Source organism: Gopherus flavomarginatus, chromosome 2 (genome assembly GCF_025201925.1).
Source record: "Gopherus flavomarginatus isolate rGopFla2 chromosome 2, rGopFla2.mat.asm, whole genome shotgun sequence".
In the NCBI taxonomy this organism is placed as follows: Eukaryota; Metazoa; Chordata; order Testudines; family Testudinidae; genus Gopherus; species Gopherus flavomarginatus.
Window position 1 is genome coordinate 189,425,763 of NC_066618.1, and position 21,394 is coordinate 189,447,156.

General features: G+C 43.6%; 1 protein-coding gene across 2 annotated transcripts in view; it reads left to right on the forward strand.

The window, feature by feature from the left end:
- CDKAL1 (CDK5 regulatory subunit associated protein 1 like 1) overlaps positions 1-21,394 on the forward strand; it is a 640,704-nt gene that overhangs the window by 267,078 nt on the left and 352,232 nt on the right. For both annotated transcript variants that reach the window (XR_007772820.1, XM_050942303.1), the window contains exon 9: positions 7,099-7,202. Coding sequence is in view for 1 of the 2 variants with exons in the window: in XM_050942303.1 (XP_050798260.1) it covers positions 7,099-7,202 (104 nt within the window). In the remaining variant the exon portion in view is untranslated. The remainder of the gene's footprint in view (positions 1-7,098; positions 7,203-21,394) is intronic.

A 21,394-nucleotide genomic window follows, 5' to 3' on the forward strand; every position in this document is an offset into this window, starting at 1 on the left:
GAAGGTAAATATAATCCCAGGATTTGCAGTGTTCCTTATGTATTCCTTATATACAGGGAAATGTACTGAACACTGCACACTCTGAGGAAACATGGCATATTGAGGTTAGATAAGCTTTTAGTGGTCTGACAGGCCGCATCTCTGCCTATTCACTCTCTGAGCAGTCAAGTACACATGTGTTATGATAGGAGTAATAGACATGAATGGCTGCTGGTAGAGTGAACTCAGTATGGGGAAGAAGGGGTAGTCTTCACCTTGCCTTCCCTCATTCTTCCAATAGAGCTCAAATTTGTGAATCTTCAGGGTGCTCTGCAAAGCCTTTCCATTTACCAAGGCCTATGCCTACAGTGGTGGCTGGGCCAAATTCAGAAGCTGATCAATGGCTATATCTACATTAGGGATTTCTGCTAACACAGCTATGTTGGTCGAGGTGTTGGGATATTAGGTGAAGTACATGAAGAAAAAAATACAAATTTTGGGCAATGAGTATGGAGCAGTATCTAGCTAGGAAAAATGTGATCACAGATTAATTCATAATATAGTCTCCCTGCTTGTTGATATTTTAAATGGCTATGTTTAACTCTTTTAAATGCTCTTTTTCCTGATTTCCAACAGTATATTGTAATGAATGTTATGGTGCTGTTTCCTTAAAAGCAGTTACTATATAGTTAACCAAGGTATTGTAGTACATAGCTGCTTTGCTTCTATATGGTTAACTCAGTAAACTTACATAGATCTTTTATATTGAAAGTGCTTTAAAATCATTATCGGATTGTCTCACAGCCTTTTGAGGTAGTTATAGATGATATACCTATTTTGCAAATAATGAATTGAATCAAAGAGGTTATGTGACTTGCCTAAGGCCAGAGTGTGGTGCTTCTGTCTGAGTCATAGTTAAAAAATTAGAAGATCTTGTTACCTGGTCCCAGTTTCAAACTACTAGACTATGACTTTTTTCTTAATGGATGATTGTATTTATTCTAATTTCCAAGTTGCTAAAACATCCACTGTCTCCCTTGGGAGCTCTATGACCATTTAGGTAGAAGTGCAAAAATCCATTATTATTCAGTTGCCACTGTGACACACAGTTCTGTGTGTGCCTGAATCACCCACAACTTGAGTGTGGGAGTTGAGTTTCACACAAAATATTCACACATTAAAATACAAAATACAAATCATATGATTATGATCTGTCAAACCAATGAAACAACCACCCCCAAATAAAATAGGCGAGTCACCCCATCATAGGTGAGATATGACCAAGTGGAAAAAGCTTGCCCTTAGGCTCTTCTGTAGAAGAAAGCTGTCTTTTCAAAAGTTCATCCTGCTCCCAGATGATGGGCAAAGGATGGATTATCTACTCCAATAATAGTATTCTATAATTGCATTGCAATTTGAGAGAAATGTTTAAACCATAAGCATTCCACACTGTGTGGAATTTCTCTGAAACGTGTTGAAGCTTCAGTATTAGTGAAGCAACTCTACTTGAAATATTCTTCTTTTAAGAAATATGGTTTGTAAAATTGTTTTTTTCAAAGATGTTTCTGAACTTGTGGAACTCCTTACCTGAGGAGGTTGTGAAGGCTAGAACTATAACAGCGTTTAAAAGAGAACTGGATAAATTCATGGTGGTTAAGTCCATAAATAGCTATTAGCCAGGATAGGTAAGGAATGGTGTCCCTAGCCTCCGTTTGTCAGAGGATGGAAATGAATGGCAGGAGAGTGAACACTTAATCATTGCCTGTTAGGTTCACTCCCTCTGGGGCACCTGGCATTGACCACTGTCGGTAGACAGATACTGGGCTAGACGGACCTTTGGTCTGACCCGGTACGGCTGTTCTTATGTTAAGTATTTTGGTTATTTACCTTAAATAGATATTTATATGATCGATCCTAATTTCAGAGAAGTCCTGTTTTTAACAGGTACATTTTCCCCACTTAATTGTGGTGTTGAAACATTAATGTTAGGACTGCACTTCGAATGCAGAGTTAAAAAACAAAGTAATCTGTAAAGAAAAAAGTCTTGCCTATTGTTTAGTGGATTGAAATAATCTGTTGGAAAATTGCAGAAAGTCAAGGTTAAGAGGACATTCATGTGTACAATGAATGTGTGTATTTGCCATTGAATCAATTTTAACTCAATTCACTAAAAATTAGAAAATTGTTGAAGTGCAATACAGAGTTTTATGGAGATGTAATTCTAGCAAATATACATCATGTTAAACCCTATTACTGTAATATTACTGTTATAAATGTTTAACCCTATTACTGTTATAAATGTTCTGAATATTAAAAATCCCATTCCAGTAAGACAAGTATTAGCACTTGTGTTCTGACTAAATTCCAATTGAATAATTGCATTTTGCCTACCTAACATTTTTATATTACTTCCAAACGGTTAAGAACGTCTTCATTTTTCCGTGTTGTAAATATTGGTTGGCACTACTAGACATGGTTGAAGTGCATTTTGTAATCTATAAGTGATTTGTAAAATTCAAGGTCTTTGGTGGTCCTTGGATTGAAAAGCATTTTAAATATTTTATAGTGAAATCTTGGCTCCAGAGACGTCAATGGCAAACCTACCATTATCTTCAGTGGAACCAGGATTTCAGCTGAATGTGTCTGTTCTCAGGCTTGGTCTACAGTAAGAATTTATATTGGTATAGCTTTGTCACTCAGGTGTGAAAAATCCGTGCTCCTGGGAAACATAGTTATATTGATTTAATCCATAGCGTAGACAGTGCTAGGTTGCCTTTTGGCAAGGTGGATTACCTATGCTGATTGGAGAAGCTCTGCTGTCAGCATAGCTATATCTACACTGAAGCACTACAGCAGTACAGCTGTGCTGCTGTAGCGTTTTCAGTGTAAACATACCACTATTCTCATCTACTGCAAAACCCCACAGATTGGAGTAGTCTTTGTTCCTCTGCTGTCATAAATGTTGTTCCTAAATGGGCCTTCCTGTAAGGGATATCCTTTCATTTTCACTATATTTTTCTGATAAATATTTAATTTTCAAAAATGAAAAGTGTTCTTTTACAAATTAGACCATTTAAGCACAAATTCACTTGAGTGGAGTAAAGTCTTATATTCCCTATCTCTCCATTTCAAAATTGCAGGGACATGAACAAAGTGCCTTATTGACTTAAGCAAATTTGAAAATAGGATGTAAGGTCCTAAGTCACTTGAAGATTTCACCCAAAGTAGATTTTTGATGCTTCTGCATTAAGCTAATTAATCTTTATAATTTTACATCAATGTATTTAATATCTTTTTGACGTTTTATTTTATTTATACACAGCAGCATTTAGAGAGACTTCAAATATTTAAAGTAGGTTTGTGATTCATAAACACACATTTCTCCTGTTGCTTCAGCATATTGTTTTTCAGTCCCATTCACTAAGTGTGTAGGTCTGATAGTTTGCTCCAGAGTCATTTTTAAGGGGAGAGATTCACAGTTTGGTTCATTTGAGCAAGAAAGCAATTTTAGGTCCCTTACCATTCTGCTGATGGGTTTCAGTTAATAAGATACAGTGCTGGGGTGGCTTACTTTGAAAGAAGCACTCATTTTTCTGTGATGCTTATGGTATGTTTTAAAATAACATGTTCAAGGACTGATTATTTTTGAATCTGTTGAAAAGTATTTAGGCCAAATTCTTTCTTGTAAGTATTTAACGGAAAATTGCATCTATTTCAATCAGCTGCAGCTTGAAAAAATCATTTTAAAATTCACTTTTTGCCAAGTGAGAGCTAAGAAATATATTTCCAAACAGTATTTTAAATTATGGTGTGTAAATATTGGCCCTTTCTGTATTTCAGAGTGGAATTTTAAAAGTGTATCTTCTTTTGTTCTGCTATATAATTTGATTACCAAAAGAAAGATGCAGACTAGACTACATGAATGTCACAGAATATTTTTATTCTATATTAGGAATGGGTGAATTGTTTCTGATAAAATGTGTGAAAAGTGGTCCTTTCTCTCTCTCTCCCTCTGAACACAAATGTTCTGTTTTTAGAATCAAACCTTTGCTTACTATGAAATGTTTGAGAAATGGTCTTTCTCTCTCTTCCCCTCTCCCCCCACCCCCATTTGCAGCTTCTGGCTGGGACTTTTGAAATATCATGAAAAATGGTGGTGTTATGATATATTACCAGATGTTCCAGGTTGGATTGGTAGGAGTCTGTTTCCACTAAACCCAAGTTGTGAAGGGAGAATCAAGTCCATCAGTCTTGCCCTTGAAGATAGGAGGAATCTAGTCCATTCAGTCAGAGGAAAGAGGTTATGCAGGAAGGATTGGGTACTAGCAAGGCCTTTTGGGGAAAAACTGGTTGGGGGAGTGTCACAGGGATCCCATCCAAGTTTGGATAATTTAAACATGAATCATATATGTGTGAACTATTAGATGCTTATTGAAACTGACCCTAAACCTTTGGAGGCCCATCTACTACTATTAGGGATTCCTGCTGAAGTTAAGACTTTTTCACATTCCAATATGACTGCTTGAGTAAAAACATATGAGCAATAATATGTGTCACACTAGCATCTTCACCAATGGTACAGCAAGAGGAGAGGGAGAGATTCATTTATTTGGACTTTTATGACCTGATGTGCAGACAGCTAAAAAAATTGAAGTTAATTGCCCTACTATGCTATTTGTAGTTCTGTTTTATTTTTGAGTTTCATACATTTGGTTATACAGGATTATCCGGATTCTGCCATTCACTTTCTCACCTTTTTTATTGTTAATATCCGGAGCCAATTGTCTGGTTGCCTTTATGTTCAATTATTCCATTTGCTTTTTACCTTGTTGCCTTGAGAGTTAAAAATGGAAATATCATGGTTTATGTCATATTCAGGGCAAAGAAAAAATATTGCTAAGAAGCTGTGAAATTTTAGGAGAGCTGTGAAAGTGAGAGACCCCTCATGTTTTATTACCATAGTTGAGTCCATTTAAGCTCCCAAAACTAGTCTTTTGAAGGTGTTAGAGACTTCTCAGTAATCCTCCTCAAAGGAAACCTGCACAACTCCTTCAAAAGAAGAGCCTGGGAGTTTAAATTCAAGAATTTAAAAAATACTAGATCTGTCCCAGATCCTTCTAAGCCCTGATCATCAAGTTGACCCAAACTCCCAAATCATTTTCACTGAGGTAAAAAATAGTCATTTCTGGTGTCTGCTCCCTGTCTGCCAAGATGTATACCAGGGCCACAGCTGGTGCCAGAGCATGACCATCCTTCTCTGCCACCTCAGGATTGCCTTGCCACTGAGACCCAGCTGTAAACCTCCAGAAGACCTGGCAGCCTTATGTGCTTGGTTTTCATTACTTTGCTTGCTATATGCCACTCCTCACCTGACCTGTTTGCTTGGTACTGAAACTGGGGACACAGTAAAATTAGCTATTCAGAATGCCAGACTCTGATTTTCCATCTGGGATCCCATAAAAGTCCTGTATGCAATTTGAATGGCATCATTCAATTGCTTGAATTCCCTATGTCCCTAGTCCTAGTTGGGCTGCAGTATTGGTGCCCCAATCCTGATTAAGTGGAAACCAAAGACATGTGCAGGTAGCCATGATATTGTTAGGTACTATTTTAAAACTGCCACCAGCAACAAGTTTCCCAGTCCTGGGGTTGCAGACATCCTGACGGATGGCAGCACAGTTTATGTGCCCAAGTGATAAATGCAGTCATGTAGTTGTTTGGTGTGTTTCTTTATCTTTATTAGCATGCTTCAGAAAACTCTTCTGGGCCATATTATATTTCATTAGTTATTGTTTAAAATGATTTCTATATATTCATACTACTCTTTCTGGCATCCAAATGCTTTATAATATTGAAGTAGTATTGTGTTTGTGATAATGAACATTATTTATTTTTAATCAAGAACAAGAGTGACTTTTTCTTTTCTTTTCTTTCTTTCTTGATACTTCTGCCTACTAAATGGCTATTGGGAAATAAGTCGGCTTTAAAAAAAGCTGCTGTTAACTTTCTGCCTTACTCTGTTCATGGCTCTGCCAAGACTAATCCCAGAAAAGCTTGCAGTGAGCATTTTATGATCCTTCTGTCCTTGCTGCAATGAACTAATCTGGCTTTAATATATTGTCAGATAAATTAGACACACTGACGTCCTTGCAGTTTCTTATGGGTGTTTTTCTTAATGCTTCCCATCCCCCAATTGGTCATCAAACTCTCTTTTCATTTAATGATTCTGCCCTCACTTTTTCATACATTAATATTGTTAAGCCAAATAAGACACAGGAGAGGGGAAAATGTACTGTATTTTTCAAGATTTCTAAAGTGTACAAAATGGTTTAAGGACAATGGTAAGAATCTGTCACATAAAATTCTTTTCTAAATTTTATGAAGGCTTAAATGAGTATTTGAATATCTTAAGAGATGATAGAGCTGTAATTCTGCCTATGGAACTCATGTATAATTTCTAAACTAAAAGGCTGGAAATTTGTGGCTTAGTCCTTAGATTCTCATGCATTTCTGTTTTTTATGGTAACACTAAAGTCTGAGTAAGTCTGCACCTGGATTTTTGACTGAAATTGCTCACTCCATGCTATTACTAGCAACAGTGGGAGCACTAATGTAGACAGGTCTGCACAAAACAGTGCTGAAAAGCCAGAAGCAGCAGGTGCTGGGCCTAGCACTTGCATCATCCCTGCCATCACAGGAGCTGAAGCTGGAAGGCAATGGTGGGAAATATAGCCAAAAATTCAAACTGTAAAAAGGGCTTTCATGTGAAAATCTCTTGAGCCTGTTACTTTTTAGAAAGACCTTGATTACTGATCTGCAGTCCTTGCACAAAATTTCACTGGCTGTAGGGTTTAACCATTTGGTTTTTAAAGTCTGAGTAAACTACTTTGGTTATCTCTTTAAAATAGGGAGGAAGAATAAACTAGACCAATTTATACGGCATATTTACTGGTGTGAAAATGTTTTTTGGTTTTTTTTTTTAATTAAGGTAGTAGTGCCTTTGCATTTCTACGTATAAAAGTTGTATTTTGTATATTTTTGTTTTGCTACAATTGTGTGTATTAAAGTATTGGGAAGGGTTTTTTGACAGTAAACTAATGTATTTTAAACTTTAAATAGGTGTCTCAATGCATGTACCTATTGCAAAACCAAGCATGCCAGAGGAGACCTAGCAAGTTATCCAATTGAAGAACTAGTGGACAGGGCAAAACAGTCTTTTCAAGGTAAGATTATTTCAATTACCTCAATCAACTTTAAGATTACAAGATCTTACTCCAACAGGTAATTTCCTTTTTATGAGATAAACTTGGTAGTAGGTTAATGTATTATTTGTATTACAAATATGTTCTAAGTGTGCTTGCTGGTGCCCGCTGTAGTTAATTCCTGCATTCATTACATTATGCACCAGTACTTTCAGGAGTATTTTATTGGTCTTAATCTTGTTTATAAAAAGGTCCATCTCAAGGTTTATTCATGATGATGATTTGAAATTTTTTTGGTGCCCTTCTTAAAAATAGGAGGGGAAAAGTTTTCTCATTTCAGATCCTTTTATGTGACACAATAAAAATTGCTTGTGTTTTAAAACTAATTTTAGCGGCTCTTAATCCTTCACTTTATGTAATGTAAAGTAGTAAGAAGAACAATTATTTTGCATAGAATGTGTGCTTACAGTAAAAGGAAATTTCATTAAAACCTCAATAGAGTTCTTAAGATGCTGTGGTTCTTCTTCGAGTGCTTGTTCATGTCCATTCAAAGTAGGTGTACATGTGCTGCGTGCAGGCCAGCCGGAAGATTTTCCCCTAGCAGTGTCCGTAAGGTCGGCCCTGGCGCCCCCTGGAGTGGCGCCACTACTGCACCCTATAAAGGGGCCCGCTGACCCTCCATCCCCTCAATTCCTTCTTACTGCTGGCAACGGCTAGCTGGAACTTCTCTTGCGCATAGCAAGTTAGCAGTGTCCTATCCCTGTGTATAGTCCGTGTATATAGTTACGTTATAGTCAGTTTACTTAGGTCATTGTATATAGTTCTTGGTAGTTCCCCCCCCCCCCCCCCCCCCAAGTTTCGTTGTCCACTGGGGCATGCCCGGGTCTCCCGGGTTTAAACTCTGCAAGGACTGCAGGAAATTCATGCCCAAGTGTGACCCGCACCCTGCTTGTTTGAGGTGCCTCGGAGAGAGCCACCGGAAGGACTAGTGCTCTATCTGCAGAGGCTTCGGCCCAAGAACTCTTAAAGACAGGGCTCAAAGACTTAGAGTCCTCCTGATGGAGTCTGCCCTGCGGCCACCCTCGAACCCAAAGCTGGCCAAGGTGGTGCCCAGCACGTCTTCCTCGGTGCAGAGCGCCCCAGCACCGGCATCAGGATTTAGGGCCCAGCCCAAGTTGTCTAAGACCCGGCACCGGACAGAGTCGTGTCATGGGAAGTCGGCCTCAGTGCAGCACCGCTCACCGTTGCCGGTGCCCTCTAAGAAGAGAGAGCCGGTGAGGGAACGGTCACTCCACCAGGATTCGAGGCCGACGCCGTCCGCGGGTGCAAGCGGACAGGCTGGGCTACAGCCCTCGGCTGCTCCGTCGACTCCCGCACCACAGAGAGGGCGGTCGAGTCTGGACCGGCCTTGATCCCCGGACCTCAGTGGAGACTTGCGCCTCCCTTTGACACCAGAGGCATTCGAGGTGGCCTCAGACTTGATGGGACTCCCGGCACCGGCCTCCCCGCACTGTAGGGAGTTGCCTACCACGGCCCGCCCCCCGGTACAATCTAGGGACAAGCCGGCCATGCTGCCTCCCTCCCCGCACTGCACCACTAAGGCAGCACCGGACCAGATTAGAGGCTCCCTGCTGCCTCAGCACCGCTCTCCAACGGCACCAGCTGCTGCTCCCCCCGGGTCCTCATACTCAGAGACCTCAGACTCAGAGGCAGACTCCTACTGCTCCAGCCGGTCGCGGAGCAGGAGATCGGTTTCCGAGGCAAGCCACCAGCGTTACCCACAGTGGCAGCAACAATGGCATCCGTACTCGCACTGGCCCTTTTGGACCCCCTGGGCCTACCACCAGTCAGTAGGCCAGGTGTTTGGTCCTCAATCAAGGTCAGCCTCGGTCTCCTCGGTGTTGGTGGCCCCAGCTCAGCTGCCTCCTTCACCGTCGCCGGGCAGGGATGTGCCATATCCAAGTTCAGCACCCTCTAGCCGGGCAGCAGCACCGGCAGTGGCTTCGGTTCGGTCTCAGCAGGCACCGCCCGATATGCCAATCTGCTCACTGGCGACCCCGGTACCAGTCATGGTGCCGCAGTTGGAATCGGAACTGGCCCCGCAACCACAGTACCATGGGCTGCAGGACCACGAAGGACTGCACGCACCGGAGGAAGGGCTGGTCCATGTAATTTCCTCATCGTCTTCCCTGGACAAAGCGGTCTTGGGCACAGCTGCAGCAGCGGCCCTGGAGGACACTCGAATCCGCCAACAACTGCTCTGGCAAGCAGCTCAGAGCCTCGCAATCCAAGCTGAGGAAATCGAAGTGGATGCGGACCCTGTAGTAGACATCCTGGCTCCCTCAGGGCTATCCAGGGTCGCCCTTCCGCTGATAAAGTCTATAGCGGATACGTCCCGCACCTTATGGCAAACGCCAGCCTCACTGGCCCCTACTGCCAAGAGAACAGAGCGGCGCTATTTCGTCCCCTCTAAAGGGCAGGAACACTTGTACGCCCACTCCCCGGACTCCCTGGTGGTGGATGCGGCCAACCAACAGGAGGGTCAAGGGTATCAGGGTCAACACCAAAGAGCAGGGACGCTAAAAGACTTGACCTCTTTGGCAGAAAAGTGTACTCCACGGCAGGCCTCCAACTCCGCATTGCCAACCAACAGGCAATTGTAAGCCGATATGGTCATAACACGTGCTTAGCCATGTCAAAGTTCACGGAGCTCCTTCTCCAGGACTCGAGGTCAGAGTTTTCGGCCCTAGTGGAAGAGGGGAAGCTGATCTCCCGAGCCTCTCTCCAGGCTGCCTTAGATGCGGCGGACTCAGCCTCGCGCACCCTAGCCATGGGCCTGGTCATACAGCAGGGAGCCTGGCTCCAGGTCTCGGGCCTGCCCTATGAGGTCCGGCAGACCATTCAAGACCTCCCCTTCGAGTGGCAGAGGTTGTTTTCCGAAAAGACAGAGAAGTGTCTGCATAGCCTAAAGGACTCGCGGGCTGTGTTTCGCTCGCTGGGCTTGCATACCCCTGCGACCCAGCGCATGAAGTTCAGGCCGCAGGTGGCCCCACGCCCTTACCAGCCTCAGACTCGCCAGGAGCTGGGGCACAGGCAGGGCAGAAATGGCAGGAGGTGTCACCAACGCCACCCCTCCGGCCAGGTGTCCGGTCAGTCGAGACCACCATCAGGATCTAGACCCCCTATTTGATGGTACAGTCGAGGACGACCTACCTATCAAGACTCTGGATCCTTCTACCCCTACCTTTGGGTCACGTCTGTCCCCCTTCTGCCGTGTCTGGTCCCGAATCATGTCGGACTGCTGGGTGCTCCTCACAGTAGAGAGGTGATATTCTATCCAGTTCTCCTCCCTCCTGTCCCTCTTCAGGGACCCATCTCATGAGCAACATCTAAGTCAAGAAGTGAAGTCCCTCATGGAGGTAGGGGCGGTGGAGGAAGTCCCTTGGGAGCTCAGGGGCAAAGGCCTCTACTCCCAATATTTCCTAATACCAAAGGCGAAAGGGGGCCTGAGACCCATCCTAGACTTGCGGCGGCTGAACAAGTTTGTGCAAAAGCTCAAGTTCCGCATGGTCTCCCTGTCCTCGATTATTCCCTCCCTGGATCCAGGAGATTGGTATGCCGCCCTCGACTTAAAGGACGCCTATTTCCACATTGCCATAATTCCCCGACACCGTCGGTACCTCAGGTTTGTCGTGGCTGACGCCCATCTGCAGTTCGCAGTGCTCCCGTTCGTCCTGTCAGCTGCTCCAAGGGTCTTCACGAAGTGCATGGCAGTCGTGGCGGCCTTCCTGCGCAGGCGAAGCATCCAGGTATTCCCCTACCCGGATGACTGGTTCATAAAGGGCCGCTCCAAAGAGCAGGTGGAGACCCAGGTGTCATTCGTCAGGGGGGCCTTCCTCAATCTTGGCCTCCTCTTGAACGAAGCCAAGTCCACCCTGTCTCCGACGCAACTAATAGAGTTCATAGGAGCAGTTCTGGACTCCACTCACGCCAGAGCGTACCTGCCGGAATCCAGGTTCTGGGCGATTTCCGAGCTCATCCTCGGACTGCACCGCGTCCCGATTACCCCGACGCAAGTTTGCCTCCGGCTGTTCGGTCATATGGCAGCGTGCCCCTATGTGGTAAACCATGCCAGACTTCGCTTTCACCCGCTGCAGTCCTGGTTAACGACAGTATATCATTCAGCCAGGGACCCCTTGGACTCAGTGGTGTCCATTCCCCGCTTGGTGCTAAGCTCACTGTGGTGGTGGCTCGACCCACAGAAAGTTTGCGTGGGTGTCCCCTTCGCTGCCCCTCAACCCTCCCTCTCCCTGGTAACGGATACCTCAGATTGGGGTTGGGGGGCGCACCTGGGACACCTCAGGACACGGGGCTTGTGGTCGCCGGAGGACCTCGAGTTGCATATCAATGTAAGGGAGCTAAGAGCGGTTCGCCTGGCTTGTTTGACCTTCCGGTCCCACCTGGCCGGCAGATGTGTTTCAGTCCTCTCAGACAACAAACAACAAACGAGGGTGCACACTCCTCTCCCCTGTGCAGGGAACCCCTTGCACTGTGGGATTTCTGCGTCCACAATGCTACCCACCTGACGGCGTTCTACCTTCCAAGGGAGCAGAACATTTTGGCGGACACCCTCAGCCACTCGTTCTAGGGTCACGAGTGGTCCCTCCGATGAGACGTGGTTCGCTCAATTTTCCAGCTCTGTGGCTTTCCCCAGTTAGACCAGTTCGCCTCAAGGGAAAACAGGAAGTGCCGACGGTTCTCCTCCCTCCTGGGCTGCAGTCAGGGGTCTCTGTCGGACACCTTCCTACAGTTTTGGGGGGTCAGTCTTCTCTACACTTTTCCTCCGTTCCCCCTGATAGACAGGGTGATTTTGAAGATTCGCAGGGATCATGCACAGGTAATCCTGATAGCTCCAGCGTGACCGCGTCAACATTGGTACACGTCACTCCTGCACATGTCCGTTCAGGCGCCCTTGATGCTGCCCCTGCTCCCGGACCAGATCACGCAGGACCGGGGCTCCCTCCACCACCTGAACCTGGAGTCCCTTCACCTCACAGCATGGATGCTCCATGGCTGAACCTGGTGGAGATGCAGTGCTCCCAGCAGGTCAGACAAGTGCTGCTCGGTAGTAAGAAACCATCAACGAGGGCCACCTACCTGGCCAAATGGAAGCACTTCTCCATATGGTCGGGTCAGCGAGGTCTCAATCCACTGGGGGTCCCGATCCTCATCATCCTAGATTATTCGCTGCACTTCAGTCAGCTGGACCTCTCCCTCTCCTCGATTCGTGTTCACTTGGCGGCCATCTCTACTTTCCATCAGAGAGAAGGGGGTACCTCGGTGTTTGTGAACCCACTGGTCGGGCATTTCCTCAAAGGGATGGACAGTCTATTTCCGCATGTTCGTCAGCCGGCCCCTGCTTGGGACCTGAATCTGGTCCTCTCTGTCCTCTCGGGGCCTCCCTTTTGAGCCTCTGGCTTCATGCTCCCTATTGTACTTGTCGTATAAGACCGTCTTCCTGGTGGCGATCACCTCGGCCAGGAGGGTGTCGGAGCTCAGGGCGTTAACATCCGAGCCCCCATACATGGTCTTCTATAAGGACAAGGTCCAACTTAAACCTCACCCGGCCTTCCTCCCCAAGGTCATCTCACAGTTCTACATGGGACAAGATATCTGTCTCCCGGTGTTTTATCCAAAACCACAGTCTTCCGATGAGGAGCGGAGGCTGCATTCCCTGGATGTCCGCAGGGCCTTAGCCTTTTACATCGAGCGTACCAAGCTGTTCAGACGCTCAACGCAGCTCTTCATCGCGGTGGCGGATAGGATGAAAGGGCTCCCAGTCTCCTCTCAGCAAATCTCTTTGTGGATCGTGACCTACATCCGGGAATGCTACTGCATAGTTAAGACCTCTGTCCCTCCGGTCACAGCCCACTCCACTAGGGCACAGGTCTCCTCTGCAGCATTCGTGGCTCAGATCCTGACTCAGGAGATTTGTAGAGTGGCCACGTGGTCCTCCAGCCACACGTTCTCGTCCCCTACGCCATCGCGCACCATGCTAGAGATGATGCAGCCTTCGGTCGTGCAGTACTCCAGTCAACAGTGATCTCCGACCCCACCACCTGAGGTTAGTCTTGTGAGTCACCTACTTTGAATGGACATGAACAACCACTCGAAGAAGAAAAAACGGTTACCCACCTTTTAGGAACTGTTGTTCTTTGAGATGTGTTGTTTATGTTCATTCCAATTCCCACCCTTCTGCCCCTCTGTCGGAGTGCCGGCAAGAAGGAACTGAGGAGGTAGAGGGTCAGTGGGCCCCTTTATAGGGCACCATAGTAGCGCCACTCCAGGGGGCGCCAGGGCCGACCCTACGCATGCTGCTAGGGGAAAATCTTCCGGCTGGCGTGCACACGGCACGCACACACCTACTTTGCATGGGCATGAACAACACATCTCAAAGAACAACAGTTACTAAAAGCTGGGTAACCGTTTTTTTTTAGGATGTGTCTCTGTTCTAAAAATGGGTCCTTTGGAGTTCCTCTAGGATGTTTGTCAGTGATGCTGGGTTTAGGATTCATTTTAAAGCAATTAAGATCCACAGTATCTCTTAGAGCTATTATATGCTTAAAATCTAAATGGAAAAATTGTAATGGCGTCTTTTGGTTTATTATTGGATGTGTGAATCTTTAATTGGGATGACTACTAAGCTTCCATTTCCTACATTTTTATCCAGTCATAACTCATACACTTGCTTGGGAAACATTACAGTCCTCATGGAAGAATGCTAATGTTTACACTTTGTCCCTGGATAGATCTCTAACTTTACCCTTCCTTCAAATAAATACAAATACAGCTATTGTGCCAACTTCATCCCTTGTGTAAACTCACTAAAGTAAATGGCATTGTTCCCTGGATTAATTTGCCCACTATGTTAAAGTAGCACAAATGTTCTAATTTAAACCCAGGGAAATGAAATTGAATGGCTTCTCTCTACATCCTTAAATCTTCTTGTTGTGTCTAGATGTAGTGACAGATATGGTGTGTGGTACCTCATTTCTTTTTAGACACCTGCAGTGTCTATAAACGAGAAGGATGGGTTATTCCAGGGGTTGGCAACCTTTCAGAAGTGGTGTGTCGAGTCTTCGTTTATTCGCTCTGATTTAAGGTTTTGCATGTCAGTAATACATTTTAACATTTTTAGAAGGTGTCTTTCTATAAGGCTATAATATATAACTAAACTATTATTGTGTGTAAAGTAAATAAGGTTTTTAAAATGTTTCAGAAGCTTCATTTAAAGTTAAATGAAAATGCAGAGCCCCCCGGATGGTGGCCAGGCCCTGGGCAGTGTGAGTGAAAATCAGCTTGTGTGCCGCCTTCAGCACACGTGCCATAGGTTGCCTACCCCTGGGTTATGCTTTACTTAACTATGAATGTTCTTGTTTCTGTGAGTTAATGTTGGAGCTTAGATCTTAATTTAACATTATTTTAATATGACTAATATGAAAACATAAATGGATGCTACATGAGTAATAAGGCCACAACACTTAAGCAAGTTCTAAGTCCATCCTTTTTCAGGGAACCATTTAAGCACAAATCTTCAATGAGACTTAACCTCCCCTGTGAGTAGGAATGCTTACAATCAAGGCCTAAGTTTACAAGTTTTTATTTCAACATGCACATTATAGTCCTGAGGGAATTCTGTGCTACTGCGCATGCACAGAATTTTTGTCTCCTGGTGATTTCTTTTCTTCCCTGGAGAAAAATGACTGTCTGATGGGGAAGCAAAAGGAAGCCACAAGAGCAGTCATGCGATCCTCCCCAGCAGTATGTTTTGGGTACCTAGGGCAGCCAGCAGAGAGGTAAATCACTGTGGGGTGGAAGGGCGGGACTGGGAAAGACCAGGCTGGTGGCTCCTACCCTGCGCCGGGCTCAGCCACTAGTCCCAGCTGGGCTGGGGAAGACGGGACTTCCTCTTCCTCTGCATCTGGGGCCGGGTCAGCCCCACCCCCAGATTTCTCTCCCAGCTGCAGGAAGCTCCGCAAACTCCCCCTGCTTCCTGCACCCATCACTCCTCAGCTGTGGAGGGAGAGGGAGGGATTCCTCTACAGGGAGCTTCTCCCCTGTCCGCCCAACCCCCGTACATCCAAACCCCCTCAAACCCAGATCTTTCCACTGAGCCTCACCCCCGGCACTCAGACACCCCCCCCCCCCCAATTGAGCCCCACTCCCTCTACACCTGGACCACCCTGATGAGCCATCCAGGTCCCCACTGCACTGAGCCTCACTCCCCCAGTATCTGAACCCCCCCCATGAGCCCCCTCACACACAGATCCCTCTGCCAAGCTCTAGCCCCATCCCCACACACAGACCTCTCCTGCTGAGCCCCAACCACCTTTACCTGGATCCCCCTGCATAGTCCCATTACCATTGCACCCAGAACCCCTAAACATACCCCTGTGCATCCAGATCTCCCCTGTACCTGGATCCTCCACTAAGCTACCCGCACCCAAGTTGCCCCACACAGAACTCTATTAACCCACATCTGGATCCCCCCACACTTGAATCCTGCCTTACTGAGCCTGCTTGCCCACACCTGGTGCACCATCTTCAGTCAACAATTTTGTCTCATTTTGCTTCCAAAAATGCATGAGATGTTGTGACATTTGGGTGTTAACATTTCACTTGTTAAATTTATTGTACGCTAAACCCACAGATTAGCCAGTTCTTTGTATGTATAAGAGATATCAGAGATGTTCATATCTCTACTTTGTTGTAATACTTTTAGATGACATTTAGTTCTACTGTAAATCATTTACTGTCTAAAAAATAATTAGGGTACTTTCTATATTGGATCAAGATGATCCAATTCTTTCTGGGTTTTAATTTCCTGGAGCTGTATTTAAGAAGGGTAGTGAAATTTCTCTTTTAAAAGTATTTTGATAGTTATTCTCTCTATTTGCATCTGATTTTCAAATTGTTTCATATTTGCGGTTGAATTACTGGGCTTCCATTCAAACATATTCCTTGGTTTCCAATCTGCACTTAACACTAGGGGGCTGGAGCACATGGCCTATGAGGAGAGGCTGAGGGAACTGGGATTGTTTAGTCTGCAGAAGAGAAGAATGAGGGGGGATTTGATAGCTGCTTTCAGCTACCTGAAAGGGGGTTCCAAAGAGGATGGATTGAGACTGTTCTTAGTGGTACCTAGGAGTAATGGAACAAGTGGAACAAGGAGTAATGGTCTCAAATTGCAGTGGGGGAGGTTTAGGTTGGATATTAGGAAAAACTTTTTCACTAGGAGAACTTTGAAGTACTGGAATGGGTTACCTAGGGAGGTGGTGGAATCTCCTTCCTTAGAGGTTTTTAAGGTCAGGCTTGTCAAAGCTCTGGCTGGGATGATTTAGTTGGGAATTGGTCCTGCTTTGAGCATGTGGTTGGACTAGATGACCTCCTTGAAGTCCCTTCCAACCCTGGTATTCTATGATTCTATGAACATCAGCAGAGGGAGAATTTCCTTTGTCAGCTGTGCTATTTGATTTTGATTCACCTTAAAATGTATTTGTGCCATATGCATAGCTGTTCTTTATTTTGATAGTTTAACACCAGTTCTCATTACTTCTCTACCTTGAGATACAAAAAAGAAATCACACACTTAAACAAAAGGGTTCACTAGACTTCAAAAAGATTTCTACTTTGTTTTATTTGATCTTTCTCCTTACTAAAGAATGCAGACACACTCAACCAGAGAGGGGGCATTTGCAAGAGGTAGGTGCCACCCTGTTGCACACATTAATGAAAATACAGTTCTAGCCCTGAAGTGCTTACAGTCTAAGCATATGATGGCAGAAATTATATAAGGGAGAATAAGGTAACAGTGTCATTATTACATCTGGTATATTAAACAGCAGGCCAGAATACCCACTGCTTAGCTATTGTCTGCATCTCAACAGACATGAATTTTAGGAGAGATTTGAAGGAGTTTTGAGGAGTCTAGGTTATGTACCTACAAATCTAAAAACCAGGTTTCCCTGAGGCAAGGGTCGGCAACCTTTCAGAAGTGGTGTGCAGAGTCTTCATTTATTCATTCTAATTTACGGTTTTGCATATCAGCAATACATTTTAATGTTTTTAGAAGGTCTCTTTCTATAAGTCTATAATATATAACTACACTATTGTTGTATGTAAAGTAAATAAGGTTTTAAAAATGTTTAAGAAGCTTCATTTAAAATTAAGTTAAAATGCAGAGCCCCCTTGGACCAGTGGCCAGGGCCTGGGCAGTGAGAGTGCTGCTGAAAATCAGCTTGTGTGCTGCCTTCGGCACAGGTGCCATAGGTTGCCTACCCCTGCCCTGAGGTTTGATCCTCCTCCCATTGAAGTCAGTGGGAGCAGAAACAGACCCATAATTGGGATAGTCAAAGTCTAGAGATGCACTATTGTGGATTTTATAATGTGAGCTTCTCTTCTGTAGAGATTGTTCTGATAGGGTTGAGTGGGGTTACTTTGTCTGGATGTTTTAGATTGTGGTTCATGTTATGGTTGTGCATTCCAAAATATACATCCATTTCATACCATAATGTGAAATAAAATCCACATATCCTGAAAATCCGGGCTATTTTCAGTATGGGGTACTAACTTTCTTCAAATAATTGTCACAGCCAATATGTTTTGTTCAAAAAACAGCTAGCCAGATAAGTTAGTGTTGCAACCAGAACCTCTCTTAGCAAAAGCAGATCAGTCTTCATCTCAGTCAAACCTGTTCATTAATGGTGCCTTTGTGTAAAGTATCATTTGGTGAAGCATTACTGTAGGTGTGGATACAGTGCACTATTATGGAAAGAAAATTACAAAAATGGATACGAGCCCTTGTTTTGCAGGCTTGAGCTAAGACTCCTGCAGACAAGTCTCCACTAATCTTTTAACATTGGCAGTTTAAGGGACCAGAGAAGTCTGCTTGATGAAACTTCTTTTTTTTTTTTTTTTTTTTTTTTTTTTGGTGGCATTCTCCCCCTACCCCCCAAAGCAAGCTGTGGTCAGATTTGTTCTTTGTAATTTAACAGTCTTCTGTAACATAGCCAGGAATAGAATACAGTTTCCTTAAGTCCCAGTCAAATGGCTTAAATGAAGAAAGCCTTTCTCTTGCAGCGTTTTGCTTCATTGACAGTACATGCTGTATGTGCACTGAATGAGGCATAGGTCCTATAGAAGAAATAATATGTGATCATGCAATGTACATAGGGGGCATAGCTGGTCCAGATAGAATATATCTATCTATCCTGCCCATCACTTGCAAAATGTAAGATGACAGGCCAAACTGGGATTCTGCAGTTTCCCAAGGAATTTGCCACATTTTAACTAGGTTTTTTTTTTTTTTAAAGCTATGTTAAAATGAATCTTATAAAGGTTCCAGAACAGCTGCAGGGTCACTCCTCAAGCTGAGGGAATGCAAAAAGAGCAAGCAACATGTAAATACTATATTTGAACATTTTAAGTATTTTTTTCAAAGTAAAGCAAGATATCTAAAGTTTCCAAAACAACTGTGATAACATGTTCCTGGTTGCCTTTGTTTTTTATATTTCAGCTTGTCTGTATTTACAGTAGGTCAACAAGTCATCTGAAACTACCTGCAAATAATTTGTGACTGCTTGATATTAGAAAATAAATAAAAAGCCAATTATGTAACCTTTATTAGTATTTTTCATCATTACTCAGAGTCAAGTTTTAGTCCACTATGTAGCGTTAGCTGTGAAAAAAGGAATTTATAATGCAAATGGCAGATAACCCTTAACAGCAGCACTGCTAAGGCTCAGTTATAATTATGGGCTGCGAGATGAGTTAACAGGTAGTTTTTCAATTGCAGAATAACTTGCATGGTCCTTGCAATCTGTTGTTATACAGAAATCTTCAGATTAACTTTCTTGAAATAAACCTACTTATAAAAATGAGCTTTCCTTATTTAATCTATATTTTAATAAAATTGTGAGGAAAGCTTTTGGGACTCTACTGCCTTATCCCTGCAAAAGCTGAAGCCAATGGAACAAACATGACTGCTAAGACTTTTTTTTTAAATTACATGTGTGTGTATATTGCCTAGCAAAATGGAGCTTTGATCCATGATTGGGGTACCTAGATCCTGCCGTAGTAAAAATAATGAAAGCAAAATTGTAATTCGTATACAAGTCCCCTGGAAGACATCTATTCACAAGGCAAGGCCATCACACACAGATCCTCTGGTAAAGGAGAATCTGTGTTTATAATGAGAGGAAAATGAGGTGTTTTAGCAGAGGTATGATGGAATCATCTTTCGAACACCTATCCAGAGTGTGCTTCTCTCCAGCTAGTGCTATTAAATTCCTTATTTACAAGAGTATTTACATTAACTCAGGTTTACTTCAAAATAGTGAAAATGAATTAGGCACAATTTCGTTTTTAGATGTAAATCTGAGAAAAATTATTAATAATAATCAAGTTTATTATGCCATGTATAGGGACCAAGTTCAGGACCCCGTTGTGCTATATACCGTACAGAGTGTAGACAGTCTGTATGTTTGTTTATAATCTCTCTATTGTACGAACAAAAGAAGCAAGTTTCTTGCAGTTTTTGCCTATCTACCTTGTACACATTTGACACCTTATTTCTTCTGAAGTGTGAAAAGTTTGTCAGTTTGACCTTCACTTGGATTGTAGCAACTTGAAAATGTAATTCACTGTGTAATTAGATTTATTGAGAAAAGAAGGGAAACATTTGGCAGTGTGTAAAGTTGGCAACAAATCAAATAAAGATTTTTAATACTTTCTATTAGAATGTTTGGCTGGCTTTTGAGTGTTCCCAGAATAGCAGTTCAGAAGCTGAGCTTTGCTTTAAAATTGTTTGAAATGCTCTTGTTTGCGTTGTGGTAAGGTATTGTGTGTATACTCCTTGCCATGGGTATTCAGTGGAGCAGAGGCTGAGAAGAGTTATTTCACATTTCACTTGTTTGTTGCATATATTTTGCTTAGTTTGCGTTATTTGAACTAGTGTCATACACAAAGTTGAGAGATGCCACAACCAGTGGTTGAAGTCTTTACCAGGCACATTAACCTTGATTTGTTTTGTGTGTGTGTAGAGTGCTGCATTTAAAAACACTATGCCTTAATTTGAACTCTTTCTTCTCGACTGGGGTTTCTTCTGGGAATAAGAATTCTTATGAAAACAAGAGTTTTGTTTTATGTGGGTTTTGTTAGCCTTAGGGACACTTAAGTTTTTCCACTATTCCCAGGCTGCTGTAAAGGTTTTTTTAGTTTTTGAAAGTTTTGTTGTTTCATTTGTTTTGTTTCTACCATAACTACAATTTTTATAAAATCTTGAAATGAACAGTTTTCAAACCATTCTGAGGCCGGTACTATCACTAGCAACACTGGATTTGAAATAAATATAGTGTTTCCTATATACTGTATTCTATATTTAGACCTTTTCATCTTTCAGTTAAAATACCACTAAGCATCTGGTAACAAATCTCATTTATAAGACAGTTGAAATAACCAAAAAAACTAAGTTAGTTATGGAATTGGGTGTGCTCAGCTACATTATTCACCTGCTGAGTGTACTACAGGTCATGATTAATATATACTAAACTGATTTCTGTGCTTGATCATTTATATGCATTATCTCATCTCTTGATATCAGGATCTGGTAACACCTCATCTTCCTTGAAAGCTAGTAGTCTCCCTGTTGCTGGTTGGGTAGTTTAGCCCTCTTAAGTATACCAAAAATTGCATACAATTGAAATGCCTACCCCAAAGCCAAGTCTTCCCATGCACCCTTCAGCTCTTCTTCCTTGCTACAGGAGAGTTGAGGGAAATGCTTCATTTTTATGGTCCAGGGGTTTTCACCTGTTCCAGGATCCCCCAGCATACAAGTTCACACAGCACCCTTCCAGGTTTTTCTTTGCCAGGTCTCCATGTGACTTTTTCTGACATCTGCCACTTCTGCCTCTGCCCCTGCTCCTTTCGACACTGGGGAAACCATGGGTAGCTTCTGCTCCTTCCTTCCACAAGAGAAAGAGAGATAATCCTGCCCACTTTACCAGCCTTCCTTCCTGTTCTTGTCTCCAATTCTCAGGTGCCCTTCTGGCGTAGAAGTCCCTGAATGCATCATGCTTTGGACTGAAATCCATAACTGGCTATGCGAGACCTGGGCCTTGTTTCAGCCAGCACATCGTATTTGTATTTATTCAGAT